Raw genomic sequence first — 14,586 nt, 5'->3', positions numbered from 1 at the left:
TAATTATATTACACCCAATCTTGTCGTACAGACCCTTTTTAGTGGTTACGACTTATGTGCAGTATATTGTCGTATAAGTCATAGTAGTGACTCCGGCTAGATTGAGTTTGAGCTATGAATTCGGTCGTACAGACTACCACAGGAATTCCGGCTAACATATCATATTTCCATGAAATCATTCTTACCTAAATTGTTTACTTTGTTATATTTTGGTATGGCATACATATGAGTATGATTATGTGAAGCATGAACTGAATTGATATGATTTCAGATATATATACGTATATGCTTATATCTTGATTCTGGGAAAATTATACATGTTTTACAGCGAGAGGTTAGTTATGTTGATAAATGAAATGATTTTGTAAAACATTTGTTTTTGCCCACTCACGTTTTCTGTTTTGCGCCCCTCCAGGTTCTTAGTAAGCTTGTTGTTGATGACTCGGGATTGTCGGCAGTTCTGACCTATTTGATTAATAGTAGGACATTCTTGGTACTGTGTAACTAGTACTTGTCCTACTGGACTGCACCTAGACTTTATGCTCTGAATTAGGAGTGTTTACTGTTGTAACTAACTCCTATCACTTTCTGTTTAGTAGTGCACTCTATTAATGTGGTTTTTAATTATTCGTATTTTTGCTATCTTTATCGCTTCCGCACTGTGCACATGGTTACGTCACTCTCACGTGACGACCAGCATGCCTTGACCTTGGTCGAGGTGTGTCAGTAATAGCCATATTAATGTTGGTGGCATGGTGTTGTAAATAAATTTAAATGTATGGACATCTTTTATCTTACATGGCATCAAATTCAAAATTTGGGTTTTATTTAGATGTTTTAATATTCGTGAGTTTATGTCTAGAGTTCAACAATTGTAAGGGGCTAAATCTAAAACACCCTTAATTAATTAAAATCTACAATATAAATCTGAAATGAAATTTATGTGTATATACATATGTTAGAACTTAGAACACGGTTTGGGCGAATATAAGCGATATGGCCCATGGGCAACCACAGATGACAGAGTGAGCTTCATTGTGAGGCCACTGGATTCTCTTGGTTGATTCCAGTAGGAATAACATATTAATTGCGGTGCATTTGCATGGAAGGAAGGTAACAGGAATTGGATCCCATCCGGATCCAAATTGTGAGGATCATAGGGATTCTTGATTCTTAGTCATTCATCGTGTATCGTGCGGTTAGAAATTATTTGATTTTTTTATTTAAAATTAAACACAAATAGTACCTGATAAAAACTGATTGTTCAATATACGATGAACGGCTAAAATATAGAGATCCCTAGGATCCCAACAAAATAAATCCAGAGATCATCCTCTTCTAAGGAAACAAACAAGGAAACGGTGGTATGTCAGGTAAGATCCAGCAAAATCCAACTAATCAAAAGCTGCGTTGATTGTGCTAGTTTATAACTTTATGTATTTGTTGCTCAAATAATTGGCATTGACCTATTCAAAATTCAAATGGCTGCCCCGCGAGTCGCTTAGTATCATCAATTACATATATATTTCGTCGAAACCCATCATTTAAATATGAGTTATATACTATATGGCAACAGCTAGAACAAATATATATTGTCCCTCAGATCTAACTTAATAGTTTTGTTGAAAAGTAGAAGTTTCTTGCCTATCATAAGCATTAGTTAATAATATTGTTGACTTGCAAGTTATAACGCATTAAGGGTCAAACCGGGTGCATAATTTCTTACAAGTTTATGTACTTGGTGTAAATATTAATTTCCCGTATTTGGTGGCGTACAGATTAACAATAACAAAATAGTAGTATAGCAAGAAACAAAACAAAAAAAGTAGTGTAGGGAAAGGAATGACGGGTTATATAAATATGGGTAAATTACATTTTTATACCTCAGGTTTGAGGGCTATTTTAATTCCTTACAATATTTTCAAAACATTTCACTTTCATACCTTAAGTACTATTTTGTTTCAAAATAATACATCCGTTACATTTTCCATCCATTGATCTGTTAAATGCTGACGTGTCTGCCACATATATGTCACGTGGCAAATAAAATATTTTTTTTAAACCTAAATTTTCTCAAAAAAAAAAAAAAAAAGAAACCCACTATCCCACCCCCCCCCCCCCCAGCGACCCACATCCCTATCCCTAACCCAGAATCCAAAAAACCTGCAGCAGCAGTAAGAAGAAGAAGAAGAAGAAGAAGAAAGAAAAAAAAAACCTGCAGCAGCAGCATAAAGAAGAAGAAGGGAAAAAAAACCTCAAACCCAATTCGTCCCCCCCCCCGGCGTAGCGCGACCTTCCCCCCTTCCCCGCCCCCCCCCCCGGCGTAGCGCGACCTTCCCCCCTTCCCCGCCCACCACGGGTCAAGATAGTATGGGTGGGTTTTGAAAATACTTTGAGTTTGAGATGATTTTTAGACTGGTTTTGTGGTAGATCCACCTAATCTCGGGTGAAATTTTTGGGGATGGGGGATGGGGGATTTTTGGGAGGGGTGATGGGGGATGGGAGAAAGGGGTGGCTCGGGTGGGACGAATTGGGGCTTTTTTTTCTTTTCTCCCTCTTCTTGCAGGTTTTTGGGTTTTGGGTTAGGGTCACCTGGGGGGGGGGGCGGGGGAAGGCACTGGTTTCAAATTTTTTTTTTTTTTTTTTTTTGAGAAAATTCAGGTTTTTTAAAAAAATTATTTTATTTGCCACGTTAGCATTTAACGGATCAATGGATGGAAAATGTAACGGATCTATTATTTTGAAATAAAATAGTACTTAAGGTATGAAAGTGAAATGTTTTGGAGATGTTGTAAGGAATTGAAATAGACCCCAAACCTGAGGTATGAAAGTGTAATTTACCCTATAAATATTTAGACACAGTTTGACTTCTTACATATCAGAAGTCAATCTTCCTTACTTTCTCTATACATGATGAGGTTATATCATTTTACTTTACGAGATATCATAATCTAAATCATTTATTTTCTCTTTATCGTCATCTAAAGATTATCTCTAAAAAAAAATGAACAACTCAAGTTATAACGTTTAGGGTGCGTTTGTTGCACCGGACTATCTCAGACTGGACTAGCTTCAGAGACTAAGTTGGACTGGCTTAGAATAGACTAAGCTGGACTAGTTTAGTGAAGCGTTTGGTGCAGTGTCGGACTAAGAATATGGACTAACTAAAAATTATTATTATATTTTAATTTATTATTATCAAAATTAATATATGAATAAAAAAAGGGCATATCCCTCTTCTTCTTCTCGAATTGCAGGTACTCTGCAACTTCGACCCCATCTGTTCCAAAACCCATATGTTCCAAACCCATCGAATTGCAAGGCATATCCCCCATCTGTTCCAAAAACCCATCCAAAATTTCTGAAAGTCTGAGCCTCAACTGCCAAAACCCAAGTAGAAAAACCCACAAAACTTCACCAACCTAGATGCCAAAATCCCCAAATAACACAATCCAAAACTAACCCACAACAATTCAATCAACAAAACACATAAAGAAGGGCAATTCCAAAAAGAAAATTGATCCCATATTCAGCACGTTGAGGCAGTCGGCGAATCCAGATCCAGCGAGACGAGGCCACAGGAGCCGCGATATTGATCCAACCGTGGAGTCTCTGTCGATGTGGAGCGAAGTGCGGGGGGAGGGGTGAAGCGAAGAAGAAGACATAGATGGGAGGGGCGAAGGTCTTAGCAGTCCGCCTGATTTTGGGGTCTTTAGCTAAAGCACATAGCCGGAGCGAGTCCCTGCTAGTCTCAATTAAATTAATCCATGCAAGAAACAAACATGGGATTACACTGACTAGTAATCCTAGTCAGTCCAGTGAAACTTAACAAGGTCAAACAAACGCGTCCTTATAGTACAACGTGGTCATGTAAGAGAGCTGAAGTAATATTGTATTTGAAAATTGGAAACCGATGAATGAAGCGGAAGGGGAGGTTCGAGCTTGCTTCCTCCCGCGTATAACAACCGTGTCCCCTACAACAATCGAGTTCCCACCTTCCACACTAATCTCCTCTAAGCAAATCACACACATCATTAGCAACCACCGCGTAAAATACAAAGATTCCTCTCATATATCTATTTATTTATATAATATATATTACTAATCATGTATTGTATAAATGGCTACCTCCTCCTGTGAGTTCCCATATGTATATATACGAGCCTTCCAAGACAACACCAATCACCACTCACCGCATCATAGAAAATTTTCAGCTCGCTCTCATCAAACTGTAATTTATTAGCCAATTTTTTGTGATCAATTTGTCACTTTCTCTCTTTCTGGTCTACCACTACCACTACCAGGCCACATTTTGAATCTACCTACGTTAGTAGCACCTCTACTCTGCTTCCACCAGCTAATCAATTGCTCAAGAGTGAACTGAAGACGACGATGACATTGATGAAGATGTCGAAGAAGAAATCATCAAATGGTAATGATGATGACGTCGGTCGACCAAGACCAACACATAGAGCGTGGAAGCTGCTGCGTCTGGCATTGCTTTGGGCAAGAAAGGGCGGTGTTTTCAGGCGACGCCTCATGATGAAACTGCGCATCGTCCCCCAGTTGCTCAAGAGTAGCTTCGCCCACTTGCTTATGCACATGCAGCAGCAGAAGCAGCATCAGTATTACTTCGAGCGGCAGCTGTCGTTCGACAAGACCCCAATTTTCCCCACCCTCAAAACCAAAACCAGCTGCTCCCGCTCCTCCTCCATGTGCTTCATCAACAACATCCCTTGCCTAAACGCACCATTAGTACTTGATTATTTTGATGATGATCAAGTCGACATGATCATCAATAACCACGGATATCAATCAAACGATTGCCGCTACTGCTACAATGACGATGATGATGAGGATGATGCTAGTACTGCAAGACAGAGCTTTCTTATCAAATGTGATGAGAAGGATGATGGCCGTGATATTATTCAGGATGATGAGGAAGAAAAGGTTACTCTTTCTCCTGCCACAGCTTATAAAAACAATATTTACGAGGAGTTAGAGGAATCGGTTGACATAAAGGCAGATGAGTTCATAGCTAAGTTCTACCAGCAAATGAAGCTCCAAAGACAGATTTCATACCGACACAACACTCAGAACCTCACATGTTAAATTAATCACAATATCATTCACATGGTCCATCCACATTCCACAATTCCTCCAGAATTCCGCAATTCCGCAATTCCAGATCCAGGGACAAGACAGACAGACAGACAGACGACCAAAACAGTAACACGCAGGACAGCCATCGCATTGCGGCCTTCTTTTGCTTTTGTTTTTTTGTTTTTGGGTTCAATTCTGCTCCACCAGTCTACTTTACTGTACTGAGCTACATTGTATTTATTTTGTAAAAGAAGAGGCATAGCATTGCGGCATATTTTTGTAGATACTGTAGGCTTAGGCTTCCCATTACATTGTATGTAACTACAATCATCTCACACATACAAGCAGCAGCTTACAACTGAATTTAAAAAATGTCTGCATTTTTAAGTGCTAATAAATGATGAGGACAAAATTCGAAAAGTTTCATAAGTATTCATTCCGAATATGGAAACTCTTGAATGCCAACAAGTAATTAATATCGCCAAACAACAATATCATTCAAATTCCCCGAAATGTTTGAACAATCTACTAAATGAATCCTTCTAATGACCTAGAATTTGTATCTGCTTTCAACTGATCGATCAGCAACCTGATAAATTGTCCAACTGCATCAACATACTTGCTCCACAATCAGGATCTACTTTCATAAACTTCCATACGTTTATCTGCCATTGTAACAAAAAATAGACAATGCATTAGTTTTTTACTACACTAGGAACCATCAATAGGCATCCATGCCCATTCTCATAACCATCAAGGGAATACTGTCTACCATTTTGTATAGATGAAGAGAAACATATCTGTCTCTTCCCAGATGAAATAGACACCCCTTCCCTCCTTGGTCATACTGTAATCCAACCCTGTCCCAAACCAGACAGACACTGTTCAACATAATCACTTAACTGACACCTAAGATGCACCTATTTATGCATACGGAGCACAGAATGTCGTGAGTCTTGAGACGATCCAACCCATTCCCATCCCCCTTTCTCACCCACATTCAGAAGAGCCAGGGGGAACAATGCACAAACAGCTACAACGCAAGTCCAATTCTTCTTCTATGGGACCTCTCACATTCAAATTACAAACCTACCTTGAACTAATGATCTGGAACTATTGAGAGAGATCCAATGCTGTCAAACTAGAATTTTGATTCTGGTCAAGATATGTTTCCAACTGTCCTGTTGCTGCCAAGATAAGACCTACAGTTGCAACGTCACATATGTCAACTCAAGTTCAGAGATCCAAGGACTGGGTAGAAATCAACCGAATAAAAATGAGAATTGTAATAGACAAGTCTATTCCGACACAAACATGTCCAATAATCTCTCCACTTTGAGTAAGATAGATCTGCGCTACATGGTAATTCCATGATGGATGTCATAGTGTACACATGTTTCCAAGAAAGAACGGTAAATGTGAGTCTATGACATCTATGGTTCACTTGTGTGTCAAAGTACCTAAAAATAGAGGAGAGGGCCTCCCAGGCCGTGATTTAAATTCTGGATGAAATTGCACTCCTACATAGAATGGATGACTTGGAAGCTCTAAAATCTGCAGAAGAGAAAAACACCAGAATAAACACAAATCATGTAAAAAATAAATCTTCAAAGTAATGATAAGAAAGGAATTTTTGCAATAATAACCAAGTAAATTCTGACAATGCTCAAGTTCAACAAAGCATCAAACTCAACAGAAAACCCACCTCCATTCGTCTCCCACTGTCATCCTTCCCTACAAATTTCAGGCCAGCTTCTTCAAGAACTCCAATAACATCTGGGTTCACCTGCATCATGATGAAATAAGACCATGTACACTACGTAAAACATGCTTCTGAAACATCATGTTTTTCACCTAAATAAATTTACAACAAACCTCATATCTGTGCCTGTGGCGTTCATCCACATACTCTGAGTTATGGTACCTAGCAATTGATAGCAATAACACATCAGGCATGTACCCTATACTCTTAAACATGGAGAACTTTAAAGTGGTCTTGTGGGATTTGTTTTGACAAAAGCAACCGCAGACACAACACATAGCAGAGAGGTCATCAAAGGCCGCATGCAAAATAGTTCGTTGACCAAGAAAGTTCAAAATTTTACAGTATAAATGCAATAAAGTTCTATAGCTTGTGCCATGTGTCCTTTTCAGACCGACAGACTTGGAAGTTGGAACACATGGCACATGCATTGATTTTACTGTATAAATTCAGCAGAGGTACCTGAAGTTATAATTTCATTTTGTAGTAACCGGCTGGCTATTCTATGATTTCTACATTGAACACAGTTATAGATATTGCACATACAGCTTTGAAGTAGTGCAATCAGGAGCTTGGAAAAGTGTTCTTCTGGATCCCAGTCTCATTGTGCTTCCCATGTGTGTTCTTGATCCCTTTACTCATACAAAAAAATTAACCATCATGGGGCGAAGGTTGAAGCCATACTTATTTTAAAATTAAAGAGGTAAACATCACCATAAATTTGTACCTCAGGCATAAAAATTACAACAGGATTCGGTGTCTGTGCATTAAACTCTGTGCTGTCTGCCCTTTCTAAACCCAAAACCTAAACAAGTAATTAAAGTAGGGATGATACATGATCTTAAATAAAGAATAAAACCTGTTAGTTAAGCAAACGTTGCTTACAGATCTCGCAAATTCAATCACTGAAATCTGCATGCCCAAACAAATCCCGAGATAAGGAACATTGTTCTCTCTGGCATACTTTGCAGCTAATATCATACCTCTCACACCACGATCTCCAAATCCACCAGGAACCAAGACACATGCTGCATTCTGCAAATATAGAATAGATCAAAGCATAAACTGTACAACAGGCTAGGAGACGATAATTTAGCTTAAAGAATACCTTCAGGGTCCCCCATGCAGCAGCATGTGCTTCTGGTATCTGTATGAAAAACAAATCTTAAGAAAAGACAAAATAATAGACGTAAAACCAAATTCTGCAAAAAGAGGAGTGTAATTGTTCAATACCAGTTTGGCACTATCATCTTCAAGGTCAGAAGCAGCAATCCAGTCAATTGATGGCTTTAAAGAACAAGCAACACAAGCATGCAGAAGGGCCTGTGAGACAAATTTAGCAAAATATTTATATTTTGGGGTCCAGATTGCCATATTGTTCAGAATTATATATCAGCAAGCATTTATGGTAAAATACATGTGTAGGCGGTGACTTATTAACATATATAATCTAATAAGCATGCATTGCACAAGGAGCCATACACTCATATTTGCACTACAACATGCAATAACTAATTTTTTTCATGAAAAATTACTAATGAATTCCAGTCTTAGTAAAGATACACCATCCTATGACCCTTCCTAATAATAGAATAGAAGCTACCATTGCACCTTTACTACGGACAAGTAAGAATCTGCAAGGCCCACATACTTCCCCACCATGGCAATCCTCACCTGCAAATATAAAATTCTCATCTGGTGAATGAAAAAACCAAAAGAGAGAATGTTTGATCGAGCATTGCACAATTATCTAATAATACTAACAGAATTGGTGAGGTTATCGTAAGTCTCTGCCATCTTGGTCCAATCTCTTAAATCAGGAGGCATGGCAATGCTGAAACAGAAAATTAAACACCGGTAACTTAAAATAGCCAAACTTCATGCTGTTTGCCTTCCTATATTTAGGCAGCATTCAGAGAGAGCACATATATCAATTAAAAGAATCCAAGTCAGACAGTATTCTATAAAGAGATTGCCTTGGCATCATTACACAAGAAGAATTTAAATAAGCTGATGCTGATCAACAATCGAGCACAAAAGTTGAAGCCTTACATGTGAAGTAATGGTGAGAACATACCTTAGTAGATTTAGTTGTTGAAGAATTGAATGATGAGCGTTTTGATTCTGAACAACAATTTAGAACAATAGTTTAGATAAAATTTTGAAATAAAGTATGAAGCCACCAAGGAGACAGATAATTGTTATAGAACCCACCCTAAGTAAGAGAGGAACGTGCCAAATGTTTGGTACATCGTGGATATTAAGAATATTACCAGCCTGTTAAAAAGCATAAATGAAATTTAAAATTTGTAATCAGAAAATGAAGTTTGATTAAAGAAATTTAGAAAGAGGCCACGTAGAATTATTCAGCAACAACTTACTGTAACATGACAAAATTGTGAAAGTTTCTGCTTAGTATTTTCCAACAAAGGCTGCCATGCAGTCACCAAAAAAAAAAGTATTATATCTGCACAAAAATTAACCTTGGCAAAATAATGGTAGAGTAAAGCACAAGGGGAATCGGGTGATCTCACTGCACCAATGTAGGTGTCCAAGCAAGTCTTAAATGGAAACTAAAGAAAAGCTTTTAAGGTTAATAGATAGGTGAAAAGAGGTACCTCTGCAGAGCGACATGCTAATAGATGAGGAGTCAAGCCTAATGCTCTTAGTTCCCGCACACTATGTTGTGTAGGCTTTGTTTTCTGCATGAATTACAAACACGAAAAGAAAGTAAGAAAGATACAAAATTAAGCAAATTCTTCGTAAAATATAATCCATTTTGATTCTAAACTTACGAGCTTGCATGACGAACTAATGAAGAAACGTAACACTCAATAATTAAGTAGAGGGATCTTACTTGCTCTCCAACAACACCCAGCACTGGTATCAGGCTCACATGAATAAGACAGAAGTTCTCTTGCCCTGACAAAAGAATTAAATCAAAACCAGCAATTATCATTTAACATCCATGTAATTCAAGATCAAATTGCATGTCAACTCCAAAAGGAAATAGTTAGTTACTTTTAAATCTGGATAAGCATTGTTTCATTGCATCTATACCCCGGCCAACAAAAATACAAAAAAGCACCACACAAAATCTCAATAACATTGGAATAAAATTGGATTATATCAATTTTATTATTGCAAAGCTGCTCATAACATATCAGACCAGAAACCTAAACCGTACGTACTGCGTATTCCTAGAGCAGTCATTGGAAGATATATATTGATCACACAGCATAGAAACATGATAAACAATTGAAAGCCAACATATGGGTGAAGAAATTATCTCATAAGCAGAATAAAAAAATTCCTCAAAAGAACAGAATAAACCACAACCTTACCAACTGAAAAGGACAATTGGCGCAGAGCCTCAATGAATGGCATTGATTCAATGTCACCTAAGAAGAAAGAAGAATAATTATCTTTGTACATAAACACAGAGAAAGAATAATGAAGCATGTAATGACTCTATGTATTGACTATTGCTTACCGACAGTCCCTCCCAACTCTATCACGCAAACATCTGCAGGGCCCTCTTTTCCATCCACAGGAATGACTGAAACGGATTCAATCCATGTCTTAATGGCGTCAGTTATGTGTGGAACCACCTAAATCGACTCAAAATCACAAAAGAAAGGCAGTCATCAGCATTCAATGCAAGTGAAGCAAAAAAGAAAAGGTAGGATTTATGAACATTGTGATTTTGTATCATCACCTGAACAGTCTTGCCAAGGTAATCACCTCTCCGCTCCTTCTCAAGAACAGACTACACGGAACGAAACAATAAAAATACAAAATGTCAAAATAAAAGTGATGAAATGGAAGACAGACAAACACCCCTTGTTATTAGAAGCACCTGATATATCTTGCCAGTGGTAATGTTGTTATCCCTAGTAAGAGTTACATCTAGGAAGCGCTCATAGTTGCCCAGGTCCAAATCAACCTACAATTACGATTAGAGATTAAACAAACTCAGCAGCATGAAGAATAAAGATAACGCTGATTGATACGTATTGAAGAAACTAGTCAATGATTACCTCTCCGCCGTCGTCAAGCACAAAAACCTCACCGTGCTCAAAGGGAGACATGGTGCCAGCATCTGTGTTCAAGTATGGATCTGCAGCAGCAGATAGGTAGAGTAAATCAAATCAAATCAAATCAAATTGAATAGATGATTAAGTAGTAAAAGCAAAAGGAAGGAAGGAATAAAGAGAAGGAACCGATTTTGATGGAGGTGACGCGAAGGCCGCAGGCTTTGAGGACGACGCCGATGCTGCTGGCGGTGACGCCTTTGCCCAGCCCACTGACCACCCCTCCTGTAACCAACACGTACTTCATCAGGAGCACACTCTCCTCCCTTCCCTCCCTCTCACTTGTATTTTGCAGGCCAAATGTTTGTGTCTATGTCTGAGCGGGAAACGCTAAGGAAGAGTGGAGCGGACGGGGGCAGTGCCAGTGCCAGCCCCTTTATATCATAATCATATCTGATATCTTATCATATGATGGAGATGGGATGCTCAAAGTTGTATCCTGACATCTAAACAAGTTTCTCTTTTGTGCGAATATGTAGGATTGGTTCATATTCTTTTGTCTTTCCATCAGTTAAATATAAATAACAAGGCTGTTCATTTTATTCCCTTGGCCTAATTGAGGACCGTCCTCACGTTTGTTGTTGATTTAAGGCTAATATTAGTGCTTGCTAGTTGCTGCTGAGTGTGGGAGGAATAATCCTAATTCCTCCGGCATTCATCCCACTTCCATAGTATTTAGTAAGTGCATTTCTTTTTCTTGCTCCGGCATTCATCTCAACATTTTTTATTTCACTTTTACTCTGTTGTAACATCATTCAATTCCTTCTATCTTGTTCAATCTATAAATATAATTGCAACAGGTATTTTTCCACGCAATTTCAATACACAGCGTCACATTTCGAATTCAACTGATGAATCAACTTCTTTACCCATTCATATCTCATTATCTTGTGTGTTAACAAGACAAGGCCTTGAGCTACATGAACTTCATCAATAGTATCTACTTTACACAATTAACTCCCATTCCCATATGAAAGGAATGGAAATGGAAAATAAAACACATTCAATTTTGTGACTATTGGGCTTGGGGATGGCCCAGGGGATCTTCAATTGGGTTTTTTCCCTTAAAGTTATGTAGCCCAGTAATCGCCCTTCCCTTAAGAAATTGGTGAGACATGAATGGAAATAATAAATAAAGTTATGCGTCCGGAGTCGAGCTCATCGGGCGGGGGTGGAGGCGGAGGAGCAGGAGGTGGTGGTGGTGGCCCAGAGATAGAATCTTCATCATCTGCAAATGCATCGGCTGCATCAATTTCATCGTCTTCTTCACCATCTCCATCTGGGAAGCGGAGCAGAGATCCTGGAGATGAGGTTTACCTCGACAATTTCCACTCTCACAAGCGTTATCTCAGCGAGGTTTCCTTTTCTTTTCTTTTTCTTTCAATTTCTTTACTTTATTTAATGGAATGAAACTAAAGAATCTTCCTTTTCCTTTCAAGAATGAAAATCTACTGCCTCTGAATTCTCATTCATTTCCATCAGAATTGAATTCATTCACGAGGCCTTATTTTGTTAGTGTTTCAAGTGAAATTAGTCCTTCATTTCGCTCATAACTCACTTGTTTGTTGTGCACTGCACTAGTGCAGATTATGGCATCTAGTTTGAATGGACTCACTGTTGGAGACCCACTCCCTCTCCCTGACAATCTCATGGAATCTCCAGCACAGTCTGATACCATGTTTTATCCAAGGTTACTTCTTCTTTCACACTCATATCAAACTTGTCAATCACTTTCCATAACATCGTCATATGCTTTTGGAACCTTCTCAAATGAAATACTCCTTCCGCATACATAACTAACTGCCATTCTTCTCCGTCATTCACTCATTGTTATGATAACCTTGTGCTTCACATTTAGACTTTGTATGTTTTAAGTTGCCTAGTTTCACAGGTCATAGGTGCTATTGCATCTTTCTATATTAGTTCAGCCTCTTTTTTGGGTAAACATAAACATACCTTGCATTTATGAGTTATTCAAATCTAATCCAATCTGATAGACCACACGAGGCCTGTAAAACATCTTAGGACTACAGGTTCGTGTTCATGGTTTCTTGGGTTATGGCACTCAACGTTTTGTATTTTCTTTGACTTATTTCCTATTCTGTTCTTATTTTTTTCCCCGAATTTGGTTTGTTGGTGATATCATACAACTCAAACAGCATCTGATGGTATAGACTGTATCGTTTCGAGTGGATGTGGCCGTGATGCACTCGTATAAGCTTCCTTTTGAAAGAGTGTAATCGTACTTTTAACCGTCTTACTTTGGGCCTTTTGCTTAAGTGGTAAACCAAAAGGTGAGTTTGGTACTTCATGTGGCTGCTTAAAATTTTCATTTTTGTCTTCAGTCATCCAATATAGATTTGCATAGTGTGGGGTAATTGTTGATTTGCCACAGAAGTTAACAACTTGAATTGTATTTGTATTGTATAGCCAGATATAAGGCATTAGTATGCCTTCACCAAATTTTATCTCCTTTCCTTCAAGTCAATTTTTTTCTCTTTGTTTGATTGGGCCTCGGGTGTTCCCCTTCCTAGGGAACCTTCAAGTCATTGTTTTCCAGATTACATTAAACAGGAGTTCTCTTAATAATCATGTGCATGCTTTCTCCATCTTGATTCTTCCTGATAAAGAGAAAATTGTGTTTCCTTTATTATGCAGATCTGATTTTTCATTATGTTTTCACAACTTTATGCTTCCAGGGATGAGATGTCCTTACAATATTCACCAATGTCAGAGGACTCAGATGACTCTCGATTTTGTGAGAACCCGATAAATACTTGCTCCTCCCAACCTGATAGTGTTCCCTCTAGTCCCGTCTCTCCTTATAGGTACCAAAAATTTCCTCCCACCTGTCCGAGCACTTCACATGGCTGCACTGTCACTAATTTCAACAGCTCCCAGCCTCGTCAGCGAGGCTCTGATTCAGAGGGGCGATTCCCGTCATCACCTAGTGATATTTGTCACTCAGCTGACTTAAGGAGGGCTGCACTCTTGCGGTCTGTGCAAATGAGAACACAACCTGCTGGCCCTCCGTCTTACGAGTTGGAGTTTGGTTCAGGGCAAGAGCCTGTATCCAATATTGAAGCTGAAGAGCAGCCATGTTCCTACATGAAGTCTTTAGTTGATGAGAGGGAATATCCGATTGCAGGGTGTTCTTCTATGGGTATCACAGAGCCTGATTTTAAACAAGAGAAATCATGCAGGATGTTGGATATGGATGTGAAAGGGATTGATTCTGCAGATTAAGTGCTTGCTTCAGTGATGTTAGATACATGCTTGATATGCAGAATCTGGAGTGCAAGATGAGAACTTAGGCTTTCCCTTTGTTTTAAATGAAGAGAGGGGCATCATAAAGTCACATATTTTCTTGCCACCTGTCGGGGGTTCTTTCTTGGGAAAATGGCCATTGTCGAAGAATTTTAAACAGGCGGAGAATCGGTTACCTTGCTGTTATGTGGAAGAAGGTGAATGGTTTATTCCTTTACTTTGTTTCCTTTGTGCTAGGGACAGCTTATCTAACGGTCGTGACGGTCGTGAGATTATTGTAAAGTAAATTAATCATTTCCCAGTGTTAAGCTGGTCAAGTAAGATTACGATTCTCATTTCGCCCCCAATTGTAAGCTAACT

At 38.7% G+C, this 14,586-nt stretch overlaps 3 protein-coding genes across 4 annotated transcripts; 2 read left to right on the top strand and 1 right to left on the bottom strand.

Moving 5' to 3' along the window:
• The first annotated feature begins 4,121 nt into the window (after positions 1 to 4,121).
• Positions 4,122 to 5,377, top strand: LOC126589571 (uncharacterized). The gene has a single exon (XM_050254899.1). The coding sequence runs from the start codon at positions 4,393 to 4,395 to the stop codon at positions 5,110 to 5,112; it is 720 nt and encodes a 239-aa protein (XP_050110856.1). The 5' UTR covers positions 4,122 to 4,392; the 3' UTR covers positions 5,113 to 5,377.
• An 89-nt stretch (positions 5,378 to 5,466) lies between these two features.
• LOC126589567 (uncharacterized) lies at positions 5,467 to 11,511 on the bottom strand. 2 transcript variants are annotated; one of them, XM_050254896.1, is made up of 23 exons: positions 11,089 to 11,506; positions 10,906 to 10,985; positions 10,725 to 10,811; positions 10,584 to 10,634; positions 10,359 to 10,476; positions 10,210 to 10,266; positions 9,723 to 9,787; positions 9,484 to 9,567; positions 9,247 to 9,297; positions 9,080 to 9,142; positions 8,943 to 8,989; positions 8,630 to 8,699; positions 8,477 to 8,539; positions 8,099 to 8,188; positions 7,974 to 8,012; positions 7,751 to 7,900; positions 7,593 to 7,670; positions 7,412 to 7,497; positions 6,979 to 7,027; positions 6,809 to 6,889; positions 6,564 to 6,657; positions 6,197 to 6,305; positions 5,467 to 5,768 (listed from the first exon to the last, which is right to left on the bottom strand). In XM_050254896.1, exons 1-22 carry the CDS (start codon positions 11,204 to 11,206, stop codon positions 6,217 to 6,219), a joined length of 1,710 nt encoding a protein of 569 aa, XP_050110853.1. In that variant the 5' UTR covers positions 11,207 to 11,506; the 3' UTR covers positions 5,467 to 5,768; positions 6,197 to 6,216. The 2 variants fall into 2 exon arrangements, 1 of the variants encoding a protein (XP_050110853.1); XR_007611864.1 differs by lacking the exons at positions 5,467 to 5,768; positions 6,197 to 6,305; positions 6,564 to 6,657 and having other exon boundaries at positions 7,328 to 7,497; positions 11,089 to 11,511.
• A 552-nt stretch (positions 11,512 to 12,063) lies between these two features.
• Positions 12,064 to 14,573, top strand: LOC126589569 (uncharacterized). The gene is made up of 3 exons (XM_050254897.1): positions 12,064 to 12,315; positions 12,546 to 12,649; positions 13,659 to 14,573. Exons 1-3 carry the CDS (start codon positions 12,079 to 12,081, stop codon positions 14,203 to 14,205), a joined length of 888 nt encoding a protein of 295 aa, XP_050110854.1. The 5' UTR covers positions 12,064 to 12,078; the 3' UTR covers positions 14,206 to 14,573.
• The last annotated feature ends 13 nt before the right edge of the window (positions 14,574 to 14,586 follow it).

This window comes from Malus sylvestris, chromosome 11 (genome assembly GCF_916048215.2).
Source record: "Malus sylvestris chromosome 11, drMalSylv7.2, whole genome shotgun sequence".
In the NCBI taxonomy this organism is placed as follows: domain Eukaryota; kingdom Viridiplantae; phylum Streptophyta; class Magnoliopsida; order Rosales; family Rosaceae; genus Malus; species Malus sylvestris.
Note: the sequence above shows the minus strand (reverse complement) of the source record. Positions and strands in the feature narration are given on the sequence as shown.